The sequence below is a fragment of the Microchirus variegatus genome, assembly GCF_963457635.1.
Source record: "Microchirus variegatus genome assembly, chromosome: 6".
Lineage (NCBI taxonomy): Eukaryota > Metazoa > Chordata > Actinopteri > Pleuronectiformes > Soleidae > Microchirus > Microchirus variegatus.
In genome coordinates this window covers 1,842,412-1,866,765 of record NC_139807.1, presented here as the reverse complement: position 1 = coordinate 1,866,765, position 24,354 = coordinate 1,842,412, and the positions used below count along the sequence as shown (strand labels likewise).

Genomic DNA, 24,354 nt, shown 5'->3' with positions numbered 1-24,354 from the left:
CTCTTAAATGGCAGACCATTTGTTTTTTACACTGCACCTCCATAGAGGGTAATGAAATCAAAAACAAGAGCAGTAAAGAACATAAACTGTGGAGACTAAAGGGAGAGAATGCAACGCTGCCAAGGACAGAAATGTGAATTTAGAAATCTAAACTACAGTCCTACATTCATAATTATACACAGAATATCTGAACAATCACAATGGATACCTGGAGTTAGTAAATATCCAGTACATTCAGTCTGCGTGTTGTCTAGAGCTGTCAGATATCTCACTCTTTCGTCCAAAAATGATCAAATTTCAACCCTCGCCTCTCAGAGACAGGAGGCATGAAAACCTAACACTTTTAGGGAGAATATTATCACACAACCTGCAACACACCAGCACTCATGTCACCCCCTGACGACTTTTCTGTGATGCGAGAAACACAAAGGACTGTTACATTAAAAATGTATGATTGCCATCGTTTCACTTTTCATGCGTGCGCGTCGTCGGTGGCTGCCATCAAAGAAATGCTCTCCTGTCATTCACGGTTATTGATTTTTATTTATGTTTTTTTTTTTTCATAAAAGATGTTCTTGTCTACTGTGTTACAGGTCGACAACGTCCTCTGTTATGCAAAGTTAGGCAACGGAGCATACTTTGTCAGTCGTATGTCAAAGTTACCGAGGCACAGGTGGCTACGAAATTACCAAGAAAAAAAAAAACACTGCGACCTCTGGAGTCAACGGATGAGTGACACGGTGACATTCAGCTCTGACATTTCCTTGAGTCGCTCAAGTAGAGGAGATTTAGCCGCGCCTCAGATGTCATCGGTAAAAGAAAATCCAAAAATCAATGGCACATCTAACTAGTAAACACTGAGTAGATGATACAACTGGTGCACTTTGCAGCGATTACTGGCTGCTGTTTCTGAGGCGGAAAATAAAACAGCGCGAGGATAAAGTCAGCGTCACACAGCATCTTTAGGTTGATGAAACATCATCAGAGGCCGGTGGACAATTAATGCTTTCAGTGGAGCTGTTATAAGTGACAACAACAAGCAGAAACTATTCACGATTCATTAACCGATCGATTAATCGTGAATATAAACGCCAGGATAATCGATTACAAAATTAATCGTTAGTTGCAGCTCTAAAATCTCTTTTGTCGCGACAACTATTCACGATCTGAGAAAAATGCGACTTCAATTAATTAAATCAGCTGCTTTTGGAAACTGTTCCCACAAATAAGGTAAAACCAAGTGTCATCTGCATAGAACAGAAAGTACATAATCTATAAAAGCACTGCAGGGCTGTGTGTGAGCTAAATTACTTTATCATCATGCGTAAAAGTGAAGAGAAACAATTGGACGGGAAGAAAAGGAGGACTTTTTAAGTGTGGCAAAGCTGAAATAATTGAAATAAATGACACTTGATCAATAGTTTGTCACCGTTTATGTTGTTTATGTTATCAGCTTCTCAACTGTGAGAGTTTTGTCTGGTCTATTTAGCGCTGCAGCTAATGCTTATTTCCATAATCGATTAATTAGCCAATTATTTTCTTGACTAATTATTCGTTATTTCGAAAGGATGACGCTCTCAAAACGTCTTGTTTCATCCACAGAACATAATGATTCCGTTTTAATGACTTCTGCGTTATATGGAGCAAAGAAACCAGGAAAAAAAATTCTAATTGAAAAAGCTCAAAAATTGGTGTAAATATGAATACAGTAATCAATTATTCGAGTCAATTATTCGCAGCCCTAATCGTTTTAACTGAATATATTGAAAGAAATGCAAATTTGCCATTTTAACATTTTCCTGAATATAAAAGAGAAATAGTAACACGTTTTTTGGGGGGAAAAAGAAGAGAAATGTGTTTAAAATTAACCCTAAATTTAATACTAGTCATTTCAGGCGTGAAATTGAAGTTCTAGTTTGCCAGGTTTTTACGGTAATTAACCGATTATACTTTACACTTCATTCAGTAACAGTCTGATAAAACAAATATGACATTCTCCTTTGTTACTCCCTGATATTATTAATCACGTGTACATCCCAACATCCCTGTTCACTCCTCTATTCTCCTGTGACTGTGTGTGTGTGTGTGTGTGTGTGTGTGTGTGGTCATTAAGTCACAAAGATGAATTAACTGTGAGAACTGATTTGCTTTCCGAGCGTGCGACAGCGTCCGCGGCTGATGAGCGCCGTCCATTAAAGATGCTAACTGGATCATTTGTATGTAAAGATCGCGCCGCAGATTTTATCCGTACAATCTTGCGAAGGACAATCGCACTTTAATAGACAAATGAACTCTAAATCAGGAGCAGATGGCGACTTTATGGCAAATAAAATGTTCACGTAAAAATAAAAGTATATTTCTGCGATTAGAAACAAAGATAAGGTCAATGAGCAGGTAGTTAATTTGGCATTAAAACCATTTAATTATTATTTTTTTTTATCCACTCGCTCCAAATCATCTTTGCTCTGTTTAATATGCATGAAGTCTTATTATATTAATGCATAAGCCCGATAGAGTAATTCCTCTTGTTGGAAACGGCATCGGTGCTCAAGAAAGAATAAGACATCCTCAGCCCGTCTCTCTGGAGAAATGAAAGCAACGAGAGAGAGACACACACAGAGGAATTTACACGAAACCTGTGAAGGTTTTCGATCCCATTTTATCAACTGGCTTGTCAGGTGTGAAGCTAACGTGTATGGACGGCTGCTGTGGACAGAGGTGTTGGCGTCCCTATAGGAACAGTGAGTGAGAGAAAGAGACAGTGGCAGGCTGAGGCGGAGAGTGGCACCCACACCTGCACACTGGTGCTGTGCGACTGGAATAAGAAGAAGAATATATGAAGAGTGCTATGGGAGCAGGTGGAAGTGCAGATGTATGAGATGTAGGGGCGGCAAACGATTACTCCGGTGACTCGATTCGTTCCCAATCTCGCGCGGCCTGTTCAGCGCAGGGATCATCGTTCCGCACGGACCGTTTTAGCGGACGCACACCCGGATTTCAGCTCCGATGGACGGTGAAACAGCCCGTAAAAGGCAGAAAATGTCCAAAGTGTGGGACCATTTCACGCTTAAACAAGGTGCAGTGTAGAGCTGCAACTAACGATTATTTTCTTAAAGCGGACCTTTTGCTGAGAACGCTGTGTTTTATTGTAATCTCGAGCTCAGCGAGATCTCTGGAAAAAAAACGGTCCGGTTAGGGAAAAAGCGGTTCTCCTGAACAATAGATGCTCCTGCTACGGCAGTCCGACTAGTCCGGGCACATCCGGTTGCGTGCATTGAATCGCAGAAGAAGAATGACGTCCGTTGTGGAGGTGTTTCACGAGCGACAGTGTCTTCTGACTCTGGGACATCCACCGTTATATGACACTCCCGGGTATTGGCCAATCACAAGACAGTTGGGAAGCCTCTACGCTGGCTGGCCAATCACAACACACTCTGTCTTCTGGGGGTGAGATTTATGTCTGAAATATCGACATGAAGGATTTCTATCGGCTCATTTACAGCAACTAGGAGGTTTTTGACCATAAAAACAAGTTAATGTATGTAAGTAGACCTCCATAACTAACATATATGTGCAACAGGACCACTCTATGTGAGCTTTAATCTGTCCATTATTTTCTTGATTAATTGATGAATTGTTTGGTCCATAAAATGTCAGAAAATGTTAAAAAATGTTGATCAGGTGCGTCAAACTGGAAATTACAATGTTCTTATCAAAATAGTTGACGATTAGCTTAGTAATCGATTTATAATCGTCCTCCAGTTGCTAACGCTTCCGGCTACACGCTAACGTAAACATTGATGTTAGCTGATTTAATGAAGCGTACTCGGGCTGCGGCTATCAAATCTTTTCGTAATCGAAATATTCTACCGATTATTCCTCGATAAACTGAGTAATCGGACAATGGAAAAATAATTGGTCGAACACTCGATTCCAAAAACGCTCGATATCTGCAGCTCTAATGAGATGTGGTGAGTGATGATGGGAGAGAGATTCTCTCGGCTAATGAGAGGCGTATGCAGGTCAGCTGACAAAATGAAGCCCCCAGCGTTGAGGAGGTGAAACACACTGATTACAAATAGAACATGGGCTGAAATCGTATGTCAGTCATCAGTTACCTGTCCCAGGATGGGGCCCAGTGGAGGTCCTGGAGAAGCTTGCCCTGACCTCACGATAGCCCGGATGATGCCGCCCGTGTCCAGCTTCTTCACAGCCTTGGCTGCCTTGGAGATCTTCGACATCCTGGACCGTGTGTGTGTGTGTGTGTGAGACCTTAAATCTGCCTCAAATCCATTCACTGCAAACACAAAAGCAAACAAATTAGGCTCTCAGGCAACTCACAGTGGAAACAAATCACTTACACACCATGCTCATTAAAAGATCATACACTCAAGTCAATACCGATCGCCACGAGCAAAACCTGTGTCTTTCAATTCTGCAGCGGGCAAGTAATTAAAAAGAAATCTTTGCCTTCGATTGGCTTAGTGAGAGCCACTTTCCTGAAGGTGTTTTTTCCTCGTCAGTGTGAATCTGCAGCTCAGTGACACGATCACCATGTTGAAGAGCCCCCAAAAACTGGCAGGATTTAAAGTTCTTCTCTGAGAAGCTACGGGATGCATGCCAAAACGCCTCCGTCACCGCACCTCTGTTTCCAATGTGTCACAGCTAAATCCCCCTGTGCTGCAGCAGAGCTGCTGCTTCTGCACCAGCAGAAGTCAAGAGTCAAGGGCAGGAGAGAGGATAAGCACTTGTACACAAAGGAATGGGTGGAAGTGTCATTCACAGATGGGAACATAAAGAGGGCTCGGCTTTTTTTCACATTCCACCTTAAAAAGCATTTGCCAAATCAGGAGTCAATTAGCGGAGTGCAGAGAATGGCCCCAACTCCTGGCCTTTCTCTGGGGAAGCAGAACACATAAAAGCAGGCCTATAATCCTCTGCTGGAATAAAAGTGATACTGACACAGCTTTAAAGGGGGGGGGGGGGGGGGGGGAGGAGAAGAAAAAAGATCAATGACTGGAGCCAAGGGACAAATACAAGTTTTAAGGTTGAGCCTTGTGATTCAGGGGAACCCTGCATTCAATAAAAATAAGTACTTGAGGGGAGAGAGGACGTCCAGCAATGATTCATTGTAGGCAACAGAGGGTATCCAATTAGATCAACAGAACAGACAGTACCAAAAAGATATATGGGACCTCATGCTGCTTTGGAGCAACAAATGGGGAGAAAACTGCTCCCAAGAAGAGTTGTGATTGTGTCGGAGCTGCTGATGATCCGGCATCTGTTAGAGTGCGGCCACCGTCAGGGAATAGTAGTGATGTGCATACGCCAAAGAAAAGTCTAAAACAGAGTCCATTTAGTTTGAAACCACTCGATAGCATGTCTTTAAAATGCAACTCACACACACACACACACACACACACACACACACACACACACACACAACGCTGCTTTCACCTAATGTGTTTAGCTTCTCCGTTGTAAAAAAACAAATAAAATAGTGTTGATCAGATCACACAGGTTTCAGAGCGATTTAGATTTAATACACAGTGGTCTGCATTCTCTAAGTGAGACAATCCACGTCTGTTATCAAACGGTGACAGAAATATTCAGGAATCCCTGATGGGATAAGCTGCAGAATAATAAATAAAAGAACATCTTTTTAGGTGTGTGTCTGTGTGTGTGTGTGTGTGTGTGTGTGTGTGTGTGTGTGTGTGTGTGTGTGTGTGTGTGTGTGTACTACACATCCACAGAGACGGGGTTTAACTGGAGTTTTTCTGCTGTGAGGAAAAAAAACAAAAACAATAAGGGCCAGCATCCAATGTTGGGTTTAATTCCAATCTGGGGGCAAAGGGAATAACAATTCCGAGAGTGTGGAAATGACAACGTTGTGCTTTAATGCACCGCGACTCCAATCTAGGTTGGGAGTATGAATAATGAAATCACAGCTCCCCTCACAAAATGAAATCACACATCATCACAAGGCCACGCAGTGAACGCTGGAGAAGAATTGACCTACATTAGGTGCCGCAACTGCACTGACAGTACATTTCGTGTGGCGGGGATTTACATTAGATTCAAAGGATTAAAAAGTGTGCTGCGGCGGGAAACGCGGCTCCAGCGTCAGCCGGCGCTGGGTTAATGTTTTGCTGTGAATAATCAAATCAAAGCTGCAGTAATTTAGAGGAACAGAGACAATTTTGAGCTGCTCTTTAGGCTGAATATTACATTCCAACGGCAATTACTGGCAACAGGCACGCCGATAATAGAAGAGTACAAAGAAAGAGCAATTTGTCAGCGGCTGTGAAGACTGGTGGCGTAAAAAGCACTTTGTTAAAACATTCCTGATAAATGCCGCACTACAAAAACCAGCATTTAAATTACTGGCCAATAAAGAAAGGCCATGTGGGTCGGGAGAAGAGAACAACGGCAATCTTCAAGTCAGAACCATTTCTCCTCCAACTGTTGTTGTGCTTATCAAATCACCCACCACAACCAGAAATGTGGAAGTTCTCAAGCATCCATTTCTGCTGCCTGTCAAAGCATCAGCGGTGGAAACAAAACGCCTCGACGGCAATAAACACGTCAATAAAACACCGAGCGCGCGGGAGAAAAGCTGGAGGAAAAATAACACCTGTCAGGATAATATGCAAGTCTGTACACACTGTTGTGAAAAGATAATCTGAAATTAGACTCACCATTTAAAATTTCATTACATTTTTTATCACCCATTCATTAGGACGCGTCGGGCGGGAAATTCTAAGGCTTTTCACCGAAGAGTAACAGCAGCTTCTGTCTTGTTTGTGCTTTCGCCGTAATTAGAATTGACTGCACTTCAAGGATTAAAGTTTTGATTAAAGGAATTAATCAGTTAGCTCTTAGAAACGTGGACTTGATTGCACTTGAGTGACCCACTGCTGTTTGTTGTTTAGCCCATTAGGCTCTCTTTAGTCTTCATTAAAGAGACAGACACCGGCCAACAACATCAGCGATGCGCCCAAAACCTGGTGTTTACTCACAAATCAAGGTTAAAGGAAACCGTCTGATAAAAGATCTCTTTGGTTTTAAAGTCCCAGACCTTCTTAGAAAAACACAGAACTCGGTCTGATTTAACTTGTCTTCATATCTCTTCACGATGAAAGTAAATTCCAATATTTTTCTAAAAAGCTACCAATTTTGTTTTGCTGCACGAAATTAAAGCAGACCTAGACCAGAAGTTCCTATTAACGCTGTTTTTTTGGTGTGTGTCTGCGTCATTACCTTGTTTATGAAGCCCTGATGATTCGAAACAAACAGTTCAGCCATTGCTGAGAATCTGGTTACGTAAACAGCGGTTCTCCTGAACAGCAGATCGTCCTGCTCCGGGCACTAGTCCGGGCACATCCGGTTGCGTACATTGAACCGCAGAAGAAGAATGACGTCCGTTCAAAGTCATAAAAGGGACTGCGGCGGAGGAGTCGTGACAAAGCTATTTTTAAACATTGTTAAAACAATGTTTTGATAATGAGTAGCAGTGCATCCACCGTTCCAGAGGGGGGAGCTGCGCTTCCGAGAGCGGGTGTGCTGATTATGTCACTTCCGGGTACTGGCCAATCACAAGACAGTTGGGAAGGCTCTATGCTGGCTGCCCAATCACAACACACTTCACGGGAGCGAGATTTCACTCTGAAACTGAGGAGAGCGTCAGTCAGGAGAGATTTCTATCGGCTCATTTACAGCAACTCGGAGGTTTTTGACCATAAAAACAAGTTAATGTAGGTAAGTAGACCTCCATAACTCACATATATGTGCAACAGGACCACTATATGTGAGCTTTAAGAACGAGACATAATATTGTTATCATAAAATAAAGATTTACCGAAGCATACATGCTGTGCTCGTCTGTTAACTCTGTGTTTCGCCTTCCGTTTCTGCTGCTCTGTGTTTTTCCCCCACAGCATCTACATCTACATCACATTCCCTCTTTTTCCCCCCTCAACCCTGAAAGTCAAGTCCGCCGCATTACAGCTAATACTGCTGACTGGTGCTTTGTAAGATGAATTGTAATATGTAGGACTTGGAACATACAGCGCAGTCATTACACCCAGAGGATGAATCATAATAAAGGTTGGTGATCCCCTGACTTTTCATTTGGAGCCAAGGGGCAGGTCAAACACATCTATACATCTACCTGATGGGCCGAGTACAACAATTATTCTGTGCAGATGCTTATTGTTCCCACACACAATGAAATCCAATGTCTCCAGTGTTCCCCTGACTTTTCATTTTGTGCAGAGGAGTCAAATTCAGATTCACGAAGAGCCAAACTGGGAAATAAGACTCACACACACGTATATATATATATATATATATATATACTCTATGTGTGTGTAGAGAGAGAGAGGGGTGGGAATCTTTTACTATGTCACGATTTTTGGGGCTACGATTCGATTCAAAATGGATTTTCGATTCAATTTCGATCTATAGGTGAGCAAAGGATGATCGACTCCAGTCTGCTTTCAGAATGACAAATGGAGACATTAAAGTGTCTTGTTCAGATTTATTAAGTTTTAAACATTTGTCCACGCTAAGATGGAATTGTTGTAACTGTTACATAAAAGCAATATAACATATTGCAAAAGTAACAAAAATAAATGTGCCTGTTTATTCGTGCTGGGCACGTTAACGGCGTCAACATGAACGCATTGAGCGTTTCCATGACGACTGACCGGAAAAAGACACGCGTGACGTCATGTTTACGTGACTCCCGATTGTTCGAATGAGTCTCTAAAGTAACGCTAATCTTTAAAAACAGATGCACACATACGCGGAACGCTAGTTATTTGTAGCGCTGCCCATTTTGTTTATAAACAGACCGCTCCATTTTCCACTGTATGCGTGCTAAAGGAGCTAACGCAGCTAACGGAGCTAACTGGTAAACGGTGCCTAGAATCCGGTGCCGCAGCCCTAATCGTTGCACGTGCTTACTTTCCATATTCCATAGTTCAGTTGAGAAAGATGGATGGGAGTCTCAGCCCCGTTCCAGGAGATTCTATCTTGCCCTACTGACTGCTGGAGAAGAGGGCGCCGTCATTATCCACCCAAGGACAGAGGGCGGTGTGTGGTGGACGGTCCCAAACCCAGATGGTAATCCTGATGGGAGGCCCGCCACGGATGGCAGGGGGTAAATTGTGGCAGAATCGACCCGCACAAAACTGCAAGAATTGCACCACGGTTTGTGCAAAAGCTACACAAACGCGGGGAAATTGAATGATGCAACATCCGTGAACCTCCGTGTCGCCAAAACCCATTGGACTGACACACGGATTCAACACAGCAGGAGGAGGAGAGCTGGTCACACTCTCAGGTCTCAGCAGTGGCTTAGAGCAGTAAATGATAGACTCCTATATATGCATATCATGGCTTGCCCTTTCAGCATCTCTATCACATTTCCATGATGGAAAGAAACTGCCAGCTGCTACCACGGAATTAGTGTCTGCCTTGAGAGTCGCACGAACAGTCTCTGCAGTCTCCAGAGGTGATGTGGGAAGAGATAGAGCCCTAAAGATAACCACCTAATTGAAACTGCGAGGCCTGGACACAGAGAAGATTCAGGCCTTTGAGATGAAATGTTACAGGAAGCTACTCTGAATCAGCTGGACTGAGCATCGCACGAACAACCAAGTACTCGAAAAGCTGGGACTGTAAAGAGCTTATTTTCATAATCGATGAATCTGTTGATTATTTGAGTACTTGTTTGGTCCATAAAATGTCAGAAAACGTGTTTCCCAAATACCAAAAAATGTTTGCAGATGTCTTTCAGTTTGAATTTCTTTGTCAAAATTTCTCACATTTCAGAAGCTGAACAATCAGAAACACTTTGGCGATGTCAGCAGGGCACGGAAACATTTCTACACACACATTCTGCAAGGGATCATCTGAGTTAGACGGAGCTGTGGGAGACTATGTCAGAGGTGGGAAGACGATGTTCTAAACTAGATAAAGGAAAAAAAAAACCTTTCTCCAAATGCACACACACACACAGCTAGAAACAGGAGGCTTTGGAAGAGGCTGGAACCTCAACAATCCTCAACAAGCAAGACAGTCATCAAAAAATGTGCTAAGTCAACATTTATTCAGGCAAATGAATGCATATTGCTGTCTCTTCTTAATGGAATGGTAAATGGACTACATTCCTATAACGCTTAACGACCACTTCAAACACTTAACATTACAGATGACATTCACACGTTCATATAAAACATCAATAGCTGGCACAGCTGTCAAGGGTCATTTATAAGTATGCTGCCTGCCACACAACCGACTCATTTAACGGGTCCCAATATGAAAAAAAAAAGCTATTTACCCTAAACATCACCAACAAAACCCCAGATGGAGCCTTTTTCACAGAATAAATCTCGACAAATCAAGGTTGGCACGATGTTCCGCCGCACAAACTGATCCACTTCCAGACACCTGACATCTTGTCTTTTCTGCAAGTTCATCAGTTCTTGGCTTAACATCTTGAACTGTGGCCACTGCCAGATCAGAGGCAGGCTGTTAGTGGGAGGAATTGTTGATCTTCATTAGAGACAACATTTGTTCAGAACGTTCAGAGCTGTGACCTCATGTTTGCCGACAGCATTGACTTTTCCATCGCGGTGCCATTCTGTGTTAGCAAAGCTTGCTAACTTGACGCAGAGGAGATGCATCCGGCTGTTTGACTTGGCACGCGGGCGGATGCTGTGCAAGACCAGAGCAGCAGCTTGTGCCGACCGAAATGTGTTGACAATCTACACGGATATGAGGCAGGATCAAAATGTGCAAGGGAGCTGGATTCTGGGCTAAAGCCTGGAGTTTATACGAGACTTACTGCCTCCGCGTTGGTAGGTTGACATTTGAAGTTTTCAGTGAAATGTACTGTGATTACATTTGGTACAGATGCTCACAGCTGTGTTGACATCGAATCCAAGGACTTTACAAGGACAAATTTGCTCAAATTCAAGGACCAAATGTGCTGACACAGCTCAAGATGGAAGGGCAACCTTTAAGCCCACTTTTATTGATTAGCAGCACGCTCCTCGTCTGGCCAAGTCATTGTCCTTGGAATCTTAGTCAAACCAGTCTTTGTCTTTTCCTTTGGTGAACCAGAGATCTTGGAATTTGCATTTCCCAGGCATCACATCATTTACTCTCTCTTGCTTAACGTTACTCGCTCATTGTTCTGCATGGAATCTCTCGTTAGCTGCGAAGAGGGAATAATTATGACTCAGCGCTTGTCAAGAATTGCATGATGCATGAAACAGTAGGTGGCGATGTAACAAACAAGAGAGACATTTACCTAAATATCAACTTAACTTAACTTTCTTGCACAACATTCAAGCAATTTCAATGACCCATGTCTATTTAGAGTGATTTTCAACTTTGGAATTGAAGTGCCATCAATTTGTCATGCAATCTATCTTTAATGTCAAATTCAAGGACCCGTGGGAAGCCCGTCATACACGCCATGAAAGTAATTGTAAAAACTAGAGTGGCACTTCAATACTTTTTTAATATTAAAAAAAATAATTTTGATTCATGATGAAATATGGAGATTTTCGTTTCAGGTTAAATTCTATATGCAAACGTTGACGAGCATCACATCTGTTAACAAATATATTCTCTATCCGTCAGAATAGCAATCGATTAATAAAAGTTGTCTGGGGAAAAAGGAAATGAAAAAACATGAACAACCTCTGCTATAGAAGATGAGTGGAAGAATGAGCACTGAGAGGACTCAGCTCACAACACTGTACTGCATTTACTGATGGATATCAAGACTTTAGAGGATTAAAAATATCTGATAAAAAGACATAAAACGGACTATGACTTTATCTAAATACCCTAAAAAATGACTGATTGATAAGACAACATTGAACTACTTTACAGATCCCGAAAAAAGGCATATTATCTATGACATAGCTATGACATGTGACTTCCTGCTTTACGACGTTCGTGTGATAATTTAGATAAACTGGTAAATAAAGCGCCACAGCCTTCATTAGGATGGTTTTAGATGAGATGATATAAATAAAGCCTCTTTCCCCTGGTTTGGTCTGAAATGTGCGATCTATTACTCGATACAAGTTTCTCGTCTCGGGGGTTTAATTTTGTGATAATCTGATAAGAGCAGATTAATTCTTATTCCAGTCTCATCGCTCAGTCTTTTAAGATTGCCTTTTCATCTCTTTGAAAAGATAAAACCTTTCAGAACCTTTTTCCAAACAGAAGATTACTCCTCTTTTTTTTCTGACAGAGTGTGTTCTCATCTTCTCATTGACACTTTAGAAGAGCTACGACAATTGATTTGGTTCAAGTCTTAGTTTGGCGTTCCATCTAGTGGCAGCATGTACCTTTGGATTTGATATTAGATGTAAAGATAAGCTAAAGATAAGTGTACGGAAGAGGATTAGGTCCACATAGGAAAAAATATTTGACTTCTGACTTTAAACTCAGAATTCTCAGAATAAAGTCAGAATTCTGAGAATATTGTCAGAATTCCGAGTTTTAAAGTCAGAATTCTGAGTTTAAAGTCAGAATTCTCAGAATAGTCAGAATACAATTCTGAGAAGTCAGAATTCTGAGTTTAAAGTCAGTATTCTCAGAATAGTCAGAATTCTGATAATAAAGTCAGAAATTCAGAATTTAAAGTCAGAAATTCAGAGTTTAAAGTCAGAATTCTGAGCATAAAGTCAAAATTCTGAGTTTAAAGTCAGAAATTCTGAGAACAAATTCAGAATTCTGAGTTTAATGTCAGAATTCTGAAAATAGAGTCAGATTTCTGAGAATAAAGTCAGAATTCTGAGTTTAAAGTCTGAATTCTCAGAATAGTCAGAATTCTGATAATAAAGTCAGAGATTCAGAATTTAAAGTCAGAAATTCAGAGTTTAAAGTCAGAATTCTGAAAATAAAGTCAGAATTCTGAAAATAAAGTCATATTTCTGAGAATAAAGTCAAAATTCTGAGTTTAAAGTCAGACATTCTGAGAATAAAGTCAGAACTCAAATATTTTTTTTTCTGTGTGGCCCTAATCCTCTTCCGCACAAGTGAGTCAAGTTAATGTATGTAATAAATAAGCATTAAGATAAACAATACAAATATCAAAAGATGTGGTTTTTGTGCACAATTTTTTTTAAAAAAGGGATCTTTGCTCAACCAGAGCTAAAGGCCAGTAAGAAGAGATGAGTCTTTAGAAGTTATTTTAAATTCTTCTACGGTCTGAGCAGCTCTGAAGTGGATATGTAAGCTCTTGCACAGCTCAGAAGCTGCCACTGAAAAAAAGTACTATCCCTTCTATTCTTTTTAGACTTTTTAGTCGAGGCAAGTGCAAAAATAGTTGGTCGGCTGACGGAGCTCAGAGCTCTGGCTGCAGTGTGAGGCTTTAAGTGGTCTGTTGGATAATGAAGGTGCCATATAATTAAGACTTAAACACAAATAATAGTATTTTAGTAACGATGAAGTAATGACTGATCAAAACCTGCACACAAGAGTTCCAATAATCAAAGTGAGGGGTAATAAAGACATTAATTGCCCACTCAAGACCATGTACGGGCAGATTAATACACAATAAGTTAGCAGGAACACACTTAAGTCGTGTTTTAAGATCATCCCCATCACCAATTCACCACTAACATTTAAGATGAACAAAATCTGAACTCCCTGGAGACAATACGCGACAGAAAAGGAGAGGACAGAGTTCGTATTACTTAAAAACAATTTCATATTTATGCTCGTCTTTGCGAGGAAGGTTGAACGCTATTAGAGTCATGATAAATGACCGTTGTCCTTGGATGCATAACCAAAATCTCTGTTAACAGCACAACAAACTGCACAGGAGGGACCTTCACTCGCAGCGTCGAGGATGAAGGTGTTTATTTAGACGGCACCGCGTTATGAATTATGGGAGCTTCGGATTAACTGTAATCGATCGAGCTTAATGCAGTGGCCAAAAAGAACAAATGTACTGGGCTGTGATCATTCACTGAGCCACAAGGGAGACGCTCCGGATAAGATTAAGAGATAACACCAGATATAAAGTTATAGTGAGCCAGTTTAGACGCCCAATGCTGTTCCGCTACATTAGTATTCATCCCATCAAACTCTGGCCCTAGAGCTATTGATCGCTGAATGCCAAGTGCTAAAGGCCAGTTAAATAAAACAAAGTCTCCAAGAAGAGACCAAAAGGTCCCCTCCTTCCCTCGCTCTCTCTCTAAGATCTGAGTTAATCTGGGAATTACAAAAAAAAGAACCCTGATCATTTCCATTTTACATCAAAGCAGTCCCACATTAAGTCTCATTTATTTAAAAAATACTAAAGCAACGCTAGCGACTGCTACACGACACATTTACACCGGACCAAAAATATACTGCAAAAAGATGAAGCACTGGGTGAGAAACCACTTTCAATTCATCACGGAATTTTCCTTCGGTGCTGACGGACATTAAATATGTGCTGGGACATTATTCAAAAGTAGAGGGTGAATGTTTACCACCATCAGCATGTTTTACCGACCATAAACAAACATCCCATAATACCTTAGAGGTCACTCGGTTGACTTCTGTCCACATTACTTTACAATTTCCAAGCTTATACTAACCATATATCGTGCAGGAGGAGAACATTTGTGGGAGCTTTTAAGAACCGACATAAGCAGGAAACGACTGGAGCTGCAACTAACGATTATTGTCGTAATCGATTAATTTGTCTATTATTTTCTCGATTGGTCAATAAAAGCGTTTGCCAGTGTTTGTCAACCTGGAAATGACGACGTTCTCTGGTGTCTTTGTTTTGTCCACAAAGCACAATAGCACTTTTTCTTGTCCGATGCCAACACCAATATCACAAACTCTGTGTCTACCTTTACCAATATCAGTCAGATACAGTCATTTTAGACCTTTAAGACATCATTCTCCAACTGTGTAACAGGCATTAGAGATAAAGTGACCACAACATGACTCTAATGCTGATTTTTACTGACATCTTTACAGTCTGTGCGTAGCAGAGTATGTGATCAGTCAGAGACTGATTGCTCCTAAATGCACCACAGAGCGCCACAGGAAGTCATTTCTGCCTGTGGCCATAAACCTTTACAACTCCTCCCTCTGATGATCAGACTCTTTATAAACAAACAAACAAACAAACAACAAACAAACTGTAATTACCCATTCTCATCTAACTTCTATCATTTGTTTATACTGACATTCACTGTATATTGTATATATTTCCAGATTGTCTACTTATTATTGTATTTTATTTTTATTTTTATTGTTTATTGTATTGTTTATTTTATTTCATTTAGCTTATTGTCTATTTCACTGTCTTATTTTATTTTATTTTATTTACCTATTTTATTTTATTTACATCTGTATATCTAGCTCTTGTTTCGTCATGCTGTATTTCTTCTTACTTTGCACAGAGCATCTGGAACAAAAACAATTTCCCCCCGGGGATTAATAAAATATTCTGATTCTGATTCTGATTCTGATATGTAAGATTTTTTGGACTGTCTGATGATTTTGACCAATATCGGACCAATACCGAGTAGCATATGGGCTCATCCCCAACCCAGTGTCCCAGTGAAATGATGATGTTCTCAAATGTCTTGTTTTTGTCCTCAAACAAAAATGACTCAGTTTTAATGATTTCTTTGTTATGCGGAGCAAAAAAACAAAGACAATATTCACATTAAAGAAGCTAAAACAATTAGAAATCTTGTTTTAATCATGAAAAAAAAGCCTCCAACCAATTATCAAAAAAGTTGACGATTAAACTTAGTAATTGATGAATAGTTTCAGCTCTAGAAATTACAGAGGAAAAGTGTCTCCTTTCATTTTAGTAAAATGTGGAATTTCTATTTCTACTTAACGGCTCTCTGTTATAAAGATAGACATGCGATACTGGAAAAATACCATTTATTATGCTGTGGTTAAAGTCACTCTTTATGTTGGCACTTTTCATTACATGAACAACACTTTTGTGTGTTTCCATCATGTGGCGCGGCAGGCAAGAGAAAGAAAATACGAGGGGAGACAAAAAAAAACAAACAAAGATGAAGGAGAGAGATTGTCACACAGAATGTGGTGTTTGTTATAAAGGGGAGAAAAAAAAAGAACTCCAACCAGGCGAGACAAAACAAGAGGGAAACCTCTGATGCACTGATGTGCTTCGGATATGAAAAAAATCCGACAGAGAACACAAAACGGTACGGAGTCGTTGGTGAATGAGAGCCGCAGAAATAAAGACTGGGGGGGGAAGTTTACGGCCACATTGTGAAAAGACGAGGAACAAGGAAAATATATGTGTGCGTTGTTTAGCGGATACGACGATACCTGTGTGTTCGGAGGCAAGAATTTAGACATAATCACACCAACACACGGCTGATATACGACAACGATAAAACAGGTGACTGGTTTTAACGACGTGGCTAATCAGAGACTAATCAGTTTGAGTCGGCGCCAAAGTGAAGGACTGTGATAACCCTGAGCAAGGTGGCCAATACCACAATACACATCCAGTGTAGGGACGACACAAGAGCACTTTTTCTTGTCTGATACCGACACCAATATCAGTCAAATACGGTCATTTTAGACCTTTAAGACATCATTCTCCAACTGTGCAACACATATTAGAAATAAAGTGACAACAACATGACTCTAATGCTCATCTTTACAGCTTGTGCATAGTGGAGTATGTGATATGACCGTCTGATGATTTTATCCAGTATCGGACAGATACCGGGGTATTGGGGCTGAGCGATATGGACCAAAAGTCATATCCCGATATATTTAGGCTCAATATCGATATACGATATATATCCCAATATTTTTTCCACAAATTGAGAGCTGAGAAATGAAATGTTTAGTAAAAGTCAAAGCCAAATATGACTGATATATACATATATATACATATATGTATATATATGTATATATATATACATATATACACATATATATATATATATATGTATATATATATATGTGTATATGTATATATATATACACATATATATATATATATATACGTATATATATATAAATACATACATATATATGTATATGTATATATATATATACGTATATACATATATACATATATATATATACACGTATATATATACATATATATATATATGTATATATATATATATATATAAATACATACATAAATACATATACTCAGCTGTTCAAATAATAAAAAGTAAACTGTACAACAACAGGAGTACATTTATTGAACTCAAAGCTCTGTAAGGAACTATATCGATATTTGGGATATGGTCTAATTCCATATCCCATTTTAAAAATATATCAATATATGTTTTTATATCGATATATCGCCCAGCCCTACCGGGTATCATATCGGCTCATCCCTAATCTAGTGTGCTCCAAGCGCTATGTGGAACAATAATAATAATAATTTTGCGTCCTCGATTAATTGAAAAATATGGTATTGGTGGAATCGTCAAATTACAAAAATAGCTGCAGCCCTAGTTAGATCCCCATATACATTGTTTTTTTACCTGAAAAGGTGGTTGAGATGCACTTAAAGCTCAGATCAGTTAATAAGAATAATAAGAAACGCTCACTCTCTGCACAGTTTTATTGTTTTTCGAGGTGAAAAAGTGCACTATTGAAACAGTCTGCTCACAACTGCGGTTTGTGTTCAACCCCAGGACGTTGTACTTGAATAGTGATGACTCCCAGTCTTAAAAAACCCTGCATGCATTATCTCTGCTTGGGTGTGATCAAAACCCAGGGAGGCCGTTTTCTTTACTGGCTCCTCTGAATTACATTTCCCCCCTCCCTCCCTCCCTCCCTCCCTCCGTCTCTCTCTCTCTCTCCCTCTCTCTCTCTCTCTTTCTATCTTGTTTGAATGGTAAGACAGAATGTGTTACAAACTGCCTGCGCGTGGAATAAATCTAAAAAAGCAACAAACAACAATAACGATGCATTACTAGGGGAGAAATATAGAAAAGGGGAGAAAGAACCACATGCAGTTCAGATCTCCGTCTGTCATTTTTTGCAAGCTAGTAGTTTGTTTTATGTCCTGTGGCAGCGTTTGCGGTCGTATTTTCTTTTCCTCGTGGAGAACAAAGGCCATCACAAATTACAGATAGTTGCCCTCTGTGATTTTCTGCCTTTGTCCTTGTGGCTAAGAGAACAACACAGACTTACAGGAAAAGCTATATAAATATCTGTAGCCTGTTCTTTTCCCATCACCATTACACGGTGCAATCAGTTTTAAGAGTTTCATCTTTAATTTTTGTGGCATAATTATATTAATATTCAAATTGGGATCACCTTTTTGGCTATATCAGCAACCGCTAATCGAACAACTTAAAGCGGAACTAGACCGGAAGTTCCTATTATCGCTGTTTTTTTGGTCGTCATTACCTTGTTTATGAAGCCCTGAAGGTTCTAAACAAACAGTTCAGCCATTGCTGAGAACGTTGTGTTTTATTGTAATCTCGGGGCTCAACGAGATCTCTGAAAATCCCGTAATAGTTACGTAAACACCGGTTCTCCTGAACAACCGATCGTCCTGCTCCGGGCACTTGTCCGGGCACATCCGGTTGCGTACATTGAACCGCAGAAGAAGAAGAACGTCCGTTGTGGAGGTGTTTCACGAGCAACAGTGTCTTCTGACTCTGGGTCTGACTCCGGGTCAAAGTCATAAAAGGGACTGCGGCGGGGAGTCGTGAAGAAGCTATTTTTAAACACTGTTAAAACAATGTTTTGATAATGAGGAGCAGTGCATCCACCGTTCCAGAGGGGGGCGCTGCGCTTCTGAGAACGGATGTGCTGGATAGTACTGGCCAATCACAAGACTCTGTCTTCTGGGGGTGAAAGTTCACTCTGAAATCTCGCAGCAGAAAAACACCGTCAGAAAAGAGGATTTCTATCGGCTCGTTTACAGCAACTAGGAGGTTTTTGACCATAAAAACAAGTTAATATATGTAAGTAGACCTCCATAACTTACATATATGTGCAACAGGACCACTCTATGTGACCTTTAATGTTGTTGCCGATGTTCAGCCAAATGTGGTGACAGATGATGGCAGGGAAAACATCCCAAGCATCTTCAGGAGACGTGTGGAGGAATTTACATGAACATTCCGTCTGCAGAATTGCAGCTGAAACGCAGCACAGCCAAGTGTGACGGCAGCCAAAATGTGACAGTAAACACTGTGAACTCTGCAGCCGCCTCGCCTTCTGCTCGAGCTGGACCTCGCCGCTCAGGATAACGGCGGACATATTAATATGGAACAGCCGAGATGAGGGCGAGTGAACTTGGAGATGGACACCGGAATTAACAGGCGGCGACCCTGAATCACTCCAGCTACAGGAAATCTACAAATCAGATCCGAGTCGTTCGAGACGTAAAGGAGTGAATCAGCTATTTTTACAACACTCTGAGCCATAAAGACCAAGGAGGCTGAATCTGATTTATGGAGCACAGATGAGCTGTCCACATGGAGGCATGATAAAACTGTTTCTTCATCAATGTCAGTGTCAACTCACTTTTTTTTTTTGACCTTCACGTCAATCCCTGGCCTCATGTTACCTCACATAAACATGCCATACATAGAATATATAGGGGGTAAAAAATATTGTTTTATTTAAATGAGTCATTTTTAATATATGGCCTTTTCAGGGTAAAGTGAATGAAGGCCAGTTTCACTGAAGCGTCTTTAAAAGTTCCCTCGTCTGAGCCCTTTCATCTGCACAGAAGAGGATTAAGTCCACACAGGAAAAAAACATTTGAATTCTGAATTTATAAAGTCAGAGTTTATAAAGTCAGAATTCTGAATTTATAAAGTCAGAGTTTATAAAGTCAGAATTCTGAATTTATAGTCAGAATTAATAAAGTCTAAGCTTAATGTCAGAATTCTGACTTTATAAAGTCAGAATATATAAAGTCAGAATTCTGAAAATAAAGTCTGTTTAAACTGTTTAAACAGTTTAAACTCAAAATTCTGAATTTATAAAGTTAGAGTTTATAAAGTCGGAAATCTGAATTCATAAAGTCAAAATTCTGACTTTAAAGTCAGAATACTGAGAATAAAGTTGATGTTTAAAGTCAGAATTCTGAGAATAAAGTCTAAGTTTAAAGTCAGGATTCTGAATGTATAAAGCCAGAATTCTGACTTTATAAATTCTGGCTTTATACATTCAGAATTCTGAGAATTAAAGTCAGAATTCTGAGTTTATAAAGCCAGAACTCAAATATGTTTTTCCTGTGTGGCCCTAATCCTCCTCCTAATCCATACATCTAGATGACTACATTTCAAAACACGTATGAAATTAAAGCTATGAAACATGAATTTTGAAGTTTGAAAGCCATAGCTGCCTCCACCTTTTGGAACTCCCACCTGTAAATACATCCATGACTGCAACAAATTATTAATTATTATTAATTAAGGCTCTTTTAAGAGCAACTACAACTAAAATGCATTATTATTCCATGATATCCTAACTTTAGGTCATTGGAAATGGTTCCACACAAATTACAATGGCAGCAGGCCGTGTGTGACGGCGGCTGTGGCTGCTCCTTTGTCAAAAGATGAATCAATATATAATCAGGCAAATAAATTGGGAACCTCGAATAAACTTCAGCCGCACAGGACAAGCTCACCTTCCAACCATTAAAAATGCATTTTCATTCAGTGGTCAATTATTATCGAATTTCATACCAACCACAGGACAGGTTGTAGCTCTTCTATTGACCCATTTTTTTTTGGGTGGGGATCAGCCACCCAAAGACGATTCAGAGAAGGCATAATTTAATCATTAACTGACAGACAATCGCTCATTTTCACAAACGTAAAAATCTACTACGGATAGGGGGGGGGGGGCGGCGACGTGGCAACAAGCATCATCACAAACAAACACAATTAAAAATCAGTGTCTACGTCAATAATTATCCATCAAACCGTCCATTTCCTACTGCTTTATCCTACACATGAGGGTCGCAAGGTCACATGGAGACAAACAACCATCCACACTCACACCTACGGTCAATTTAGAGTGTTCAATTTACCTAATCTGCTTATTTTTGGACAGTGGGAGGAAACTCTATGCATTTATATTATATAGAAATATATAGGATACATATCTATTGGTTGATTATTCTTGTCTTTTTACTTTCTTATTCTATACTTTGCACTACAATAGTGTTCTATTATATACTCCGTGCATTATCTGCTGCAAAGACGTGAATTTCCCCATTGTGGAATCAATAAAGATTCTAATCTAATCTAAACAAATTTGTGAAATTGTTTTGTTTATTTAAAAGTCTTTATGGACACTTGTCAAATCTGTGGTAAAACAAGATATTAATTGAAGTATAATCTGGTAAATTAGATTACGGTTTCTCCAACCAGATTACAAACTTGAGTGGGAGATGCATCTGAGCAGGGCATGAGTGAAAAGGCAATTTAAATACGTTTACAAAATAAAATTAACAGCTCTTTTCTTTTACAAACATTTTGCAGTGTAAAGTCAGTGCAGCACAGAAATAATTTGGTAATTAATCAATTCGCAGAAAATGTGTCGGCAACTACTGTATAATTGTCTAAGTAACCGCGGAGGCGTTTTTCATTTATTTAAGAGACAAAGTGATTAATCAACAAAGCAGAGACGTAACAGTTGCAGCTGTGCACTGACGGTGTTACTAATAACTTAGTTTTATTGAAGCGTAATCCAAACAAAGTCATTGTTCACGTAACGACTTACAGCTGCTTCTCCTGCGACGACGACTTTAAACGTCTGCTGTGACTCTGATTTATAATATTTGATAATAATACGACTGTGAAGACTCAGACCCGTGAGTAAAATACAGAAGACGGACAAGACAACACACTTGTGTCAACCTCAAAGACAACGGAGGCTCCTGATTCCAATCTGATTAATTAAAGATCAGAAAGTTAGAAACAGACGCTATCGCAGTTTAACGAGTGAGATTTAGTTCTAGAGGATGATTCACTCCTTTATTGTTATGATTACACACGTACAGTATATGGACTGAATGGAGTCTAATAGGGATGTGAATCTTTGGGTGGTTCACAATTCGATTCCGGTTCTTATGGTCACGATTCGATTCAAAATCGATTCTCGATTCATACGATTCTCGATTCAAAAATCGATACAATGCTTAGTGTGTTAAGGCAAATTATGGCATCAAAACAATACAGTTTGTATAAGATAATGTGATAATGTGATCACACAAAGGCAAACTTAAGACAAAAGTTAGCATTTATTCATTCAAAACAAATAAAAACTTACTTACTGTACAAAAAAATAACTTGCATAAATAAAAGCTTAGACTAGCTGCCTTTTTCTCCCAGAAGTTACAAAAATAAACTGTACACAAATAACACAAACTGGTGTTTTGTGTGGTTTTATAGAAACTTAAAAAAAAATGAAAAATAAAAAAATAATAATAATTTGTGTATTAATCAATTCAGAACCGTGGATGTTTAGAATCGCGATTCATATGTGAATCGATTTTTTTTCCCCCACCCCTAGATTCTAATATGATTGTCTAATATAAATGTCGCATTGGCAAAAGAGCTGCAATGATTATTATCTGTTTACCATTTTGATAATTGATAAATCGACTTGAGTGTTTTTTTTTTTTTCATAATTAAAACAAGCGCTCCTTATAATAAAGACATTATTAAAATGTAATAATTAGGCTTTGTGGTCAAAACAAGACATCTGAGAACCCAATTCATCATGGAAATAATGAACAGATTACTTAGTTGCAGCCCAACATATCTGATTTACATCCACATACTGAAGTGACACGGATCTGATCTGAAAATCTGAATCAGCAAATACACAACCTGAAATAAAATCAGATCTGAGTCACATTGACAAAAACTAAACTAAATGTAATCTGAACATCGTTAAATATGAAAGAAATCGTTGATAAAGCTAAATCGTGTTCGACTGTGTAAAGATTCACTCAAAGATGTTGAACAGGAGGAAGAGGAGTGCGATGGAGTGCTCAAATATGAAGACGAGTGACAAAAGGAACAGAAGCGGCATTTGAATAACAGTGAAAAGATTAAATTGTCATGTCGAGCAGGGTCAACAAACGACCTTGAGTTCAGTTGGAAGAACTGCTGGATGAAATTTGGAAAAGTGATTTATTTTTACCTTTTGAATACTTGAGTACAAAGATTTATTGAATACACATCATCAATGAAAACAGTGCTGAATTATAAAAAGGTATAAGTGGTCGAATTAAGAGCCGTTTTGAGTGGAGCCGGCTCCTCTTGGCGAGCTGAGCCAAATCATCTAGTTCAATAAAACGAAACGGATTTCCCATCATCAAAACAGAGTAAAGTCACTGTTGTGGCATTTATTTGACATGATTTAAGTGCAAGAACCTTAGGTTTAAGCTTTTAACAATTGTGAGGGGAGATTAATTCAATGTATGCGTTTGTTTTGGACACATTGCTGTTAGTTTTATTACATGTGACTCAAACACATAAGAAAATTCAAGATTAAATCACGTAAGAGAGACATTTCCAGGTCTATCCTAACGATTCGAGTGGAGAATTCTCGACTCTTTCCTAAAGAACCACTTGAATCCATCAAACACCGTGTTACCGTGTGAGCAACAACACAATTTAAACCACACAACAGACATTTCCACAGCAAACTGAACGTGACGCACAGAACACACTCTTGTGTGTGTCCGCCGCTCACACAACACACACTTCTTCCACAACCACAACTGTCCGTTAAGCAAACATTGAAAAACGGCTCAAATAGAAGCGTTAAACTGACCTCGCTGTGACCGTTTGTGACACTCGTCCCGTTCCTTCACGCTGTTCGCTGCATCACACAGGGCGCCGCCATGTTGGATGAGTGAACTCGGAGCAACGGTTTGTCGCTGGGTTTCGAACAGCTGCCACCTGCTGGTCTGGAGGAGCAACTGCAGCGTCTGACAGGAAACAACAGAGAGCTCATGGAAATACCAGCAGAAAAATAACATAATAATAATAATAAGAAGAATAAGAATAAATAATAATAATAATAATAATGATAATAATAATAACAACAATTATTATTATTATTAGTATTATACTTATAATACTAATACTAATAATAATAATAATAATAATGATAATAAAAGATTAAATACCAATCTATATCCTTGCTGTTTTTAAGAAACATATATAATATTCAATAACAAGTTATGTTGTAATATGTCTTTTAGAGGTTCACAATTTGCTATGTTTACTGATTGTGAATAGTTTAACTGTTCAATCCAGCATACAATTAATTAAAAGACAAAGTCCAAAACACAACCAAATAACTTCA

The 24,354-nt window shown here is 39.4% G+C and overlaps 1 protein-coding gene across 1 annotated transcript in view; it reads right to left on the bottom strand.

Moving 5' to 3' along the window:
- Positions 1-23,891, bottom strand: part of mrpl11 (mitochondrial ribosomal protein L11) — a 55,880-nt gene extending 31,989 nt beyond the window's left edge. The window contains exons 1-2 of the mRNA XM_083891200.1: positions 23,818-23,891; positions 4,119-4,297 (exon numbers count right to left, since the gene is read on the bottom strand). Coding sequence (XP_083747326.1) covers positions 4,119-4,241 — 123 coding nt within the window. The 5' untranslated portion in view covers positions 4,242-4,297; positions 23,818-23,891. The remainder of the gene's footprint in view (positions 1-4,118; positions 4,298-23,817) is intronic.
- Positions 23,892-24,354: the final 463 nt, after the last annotated feature.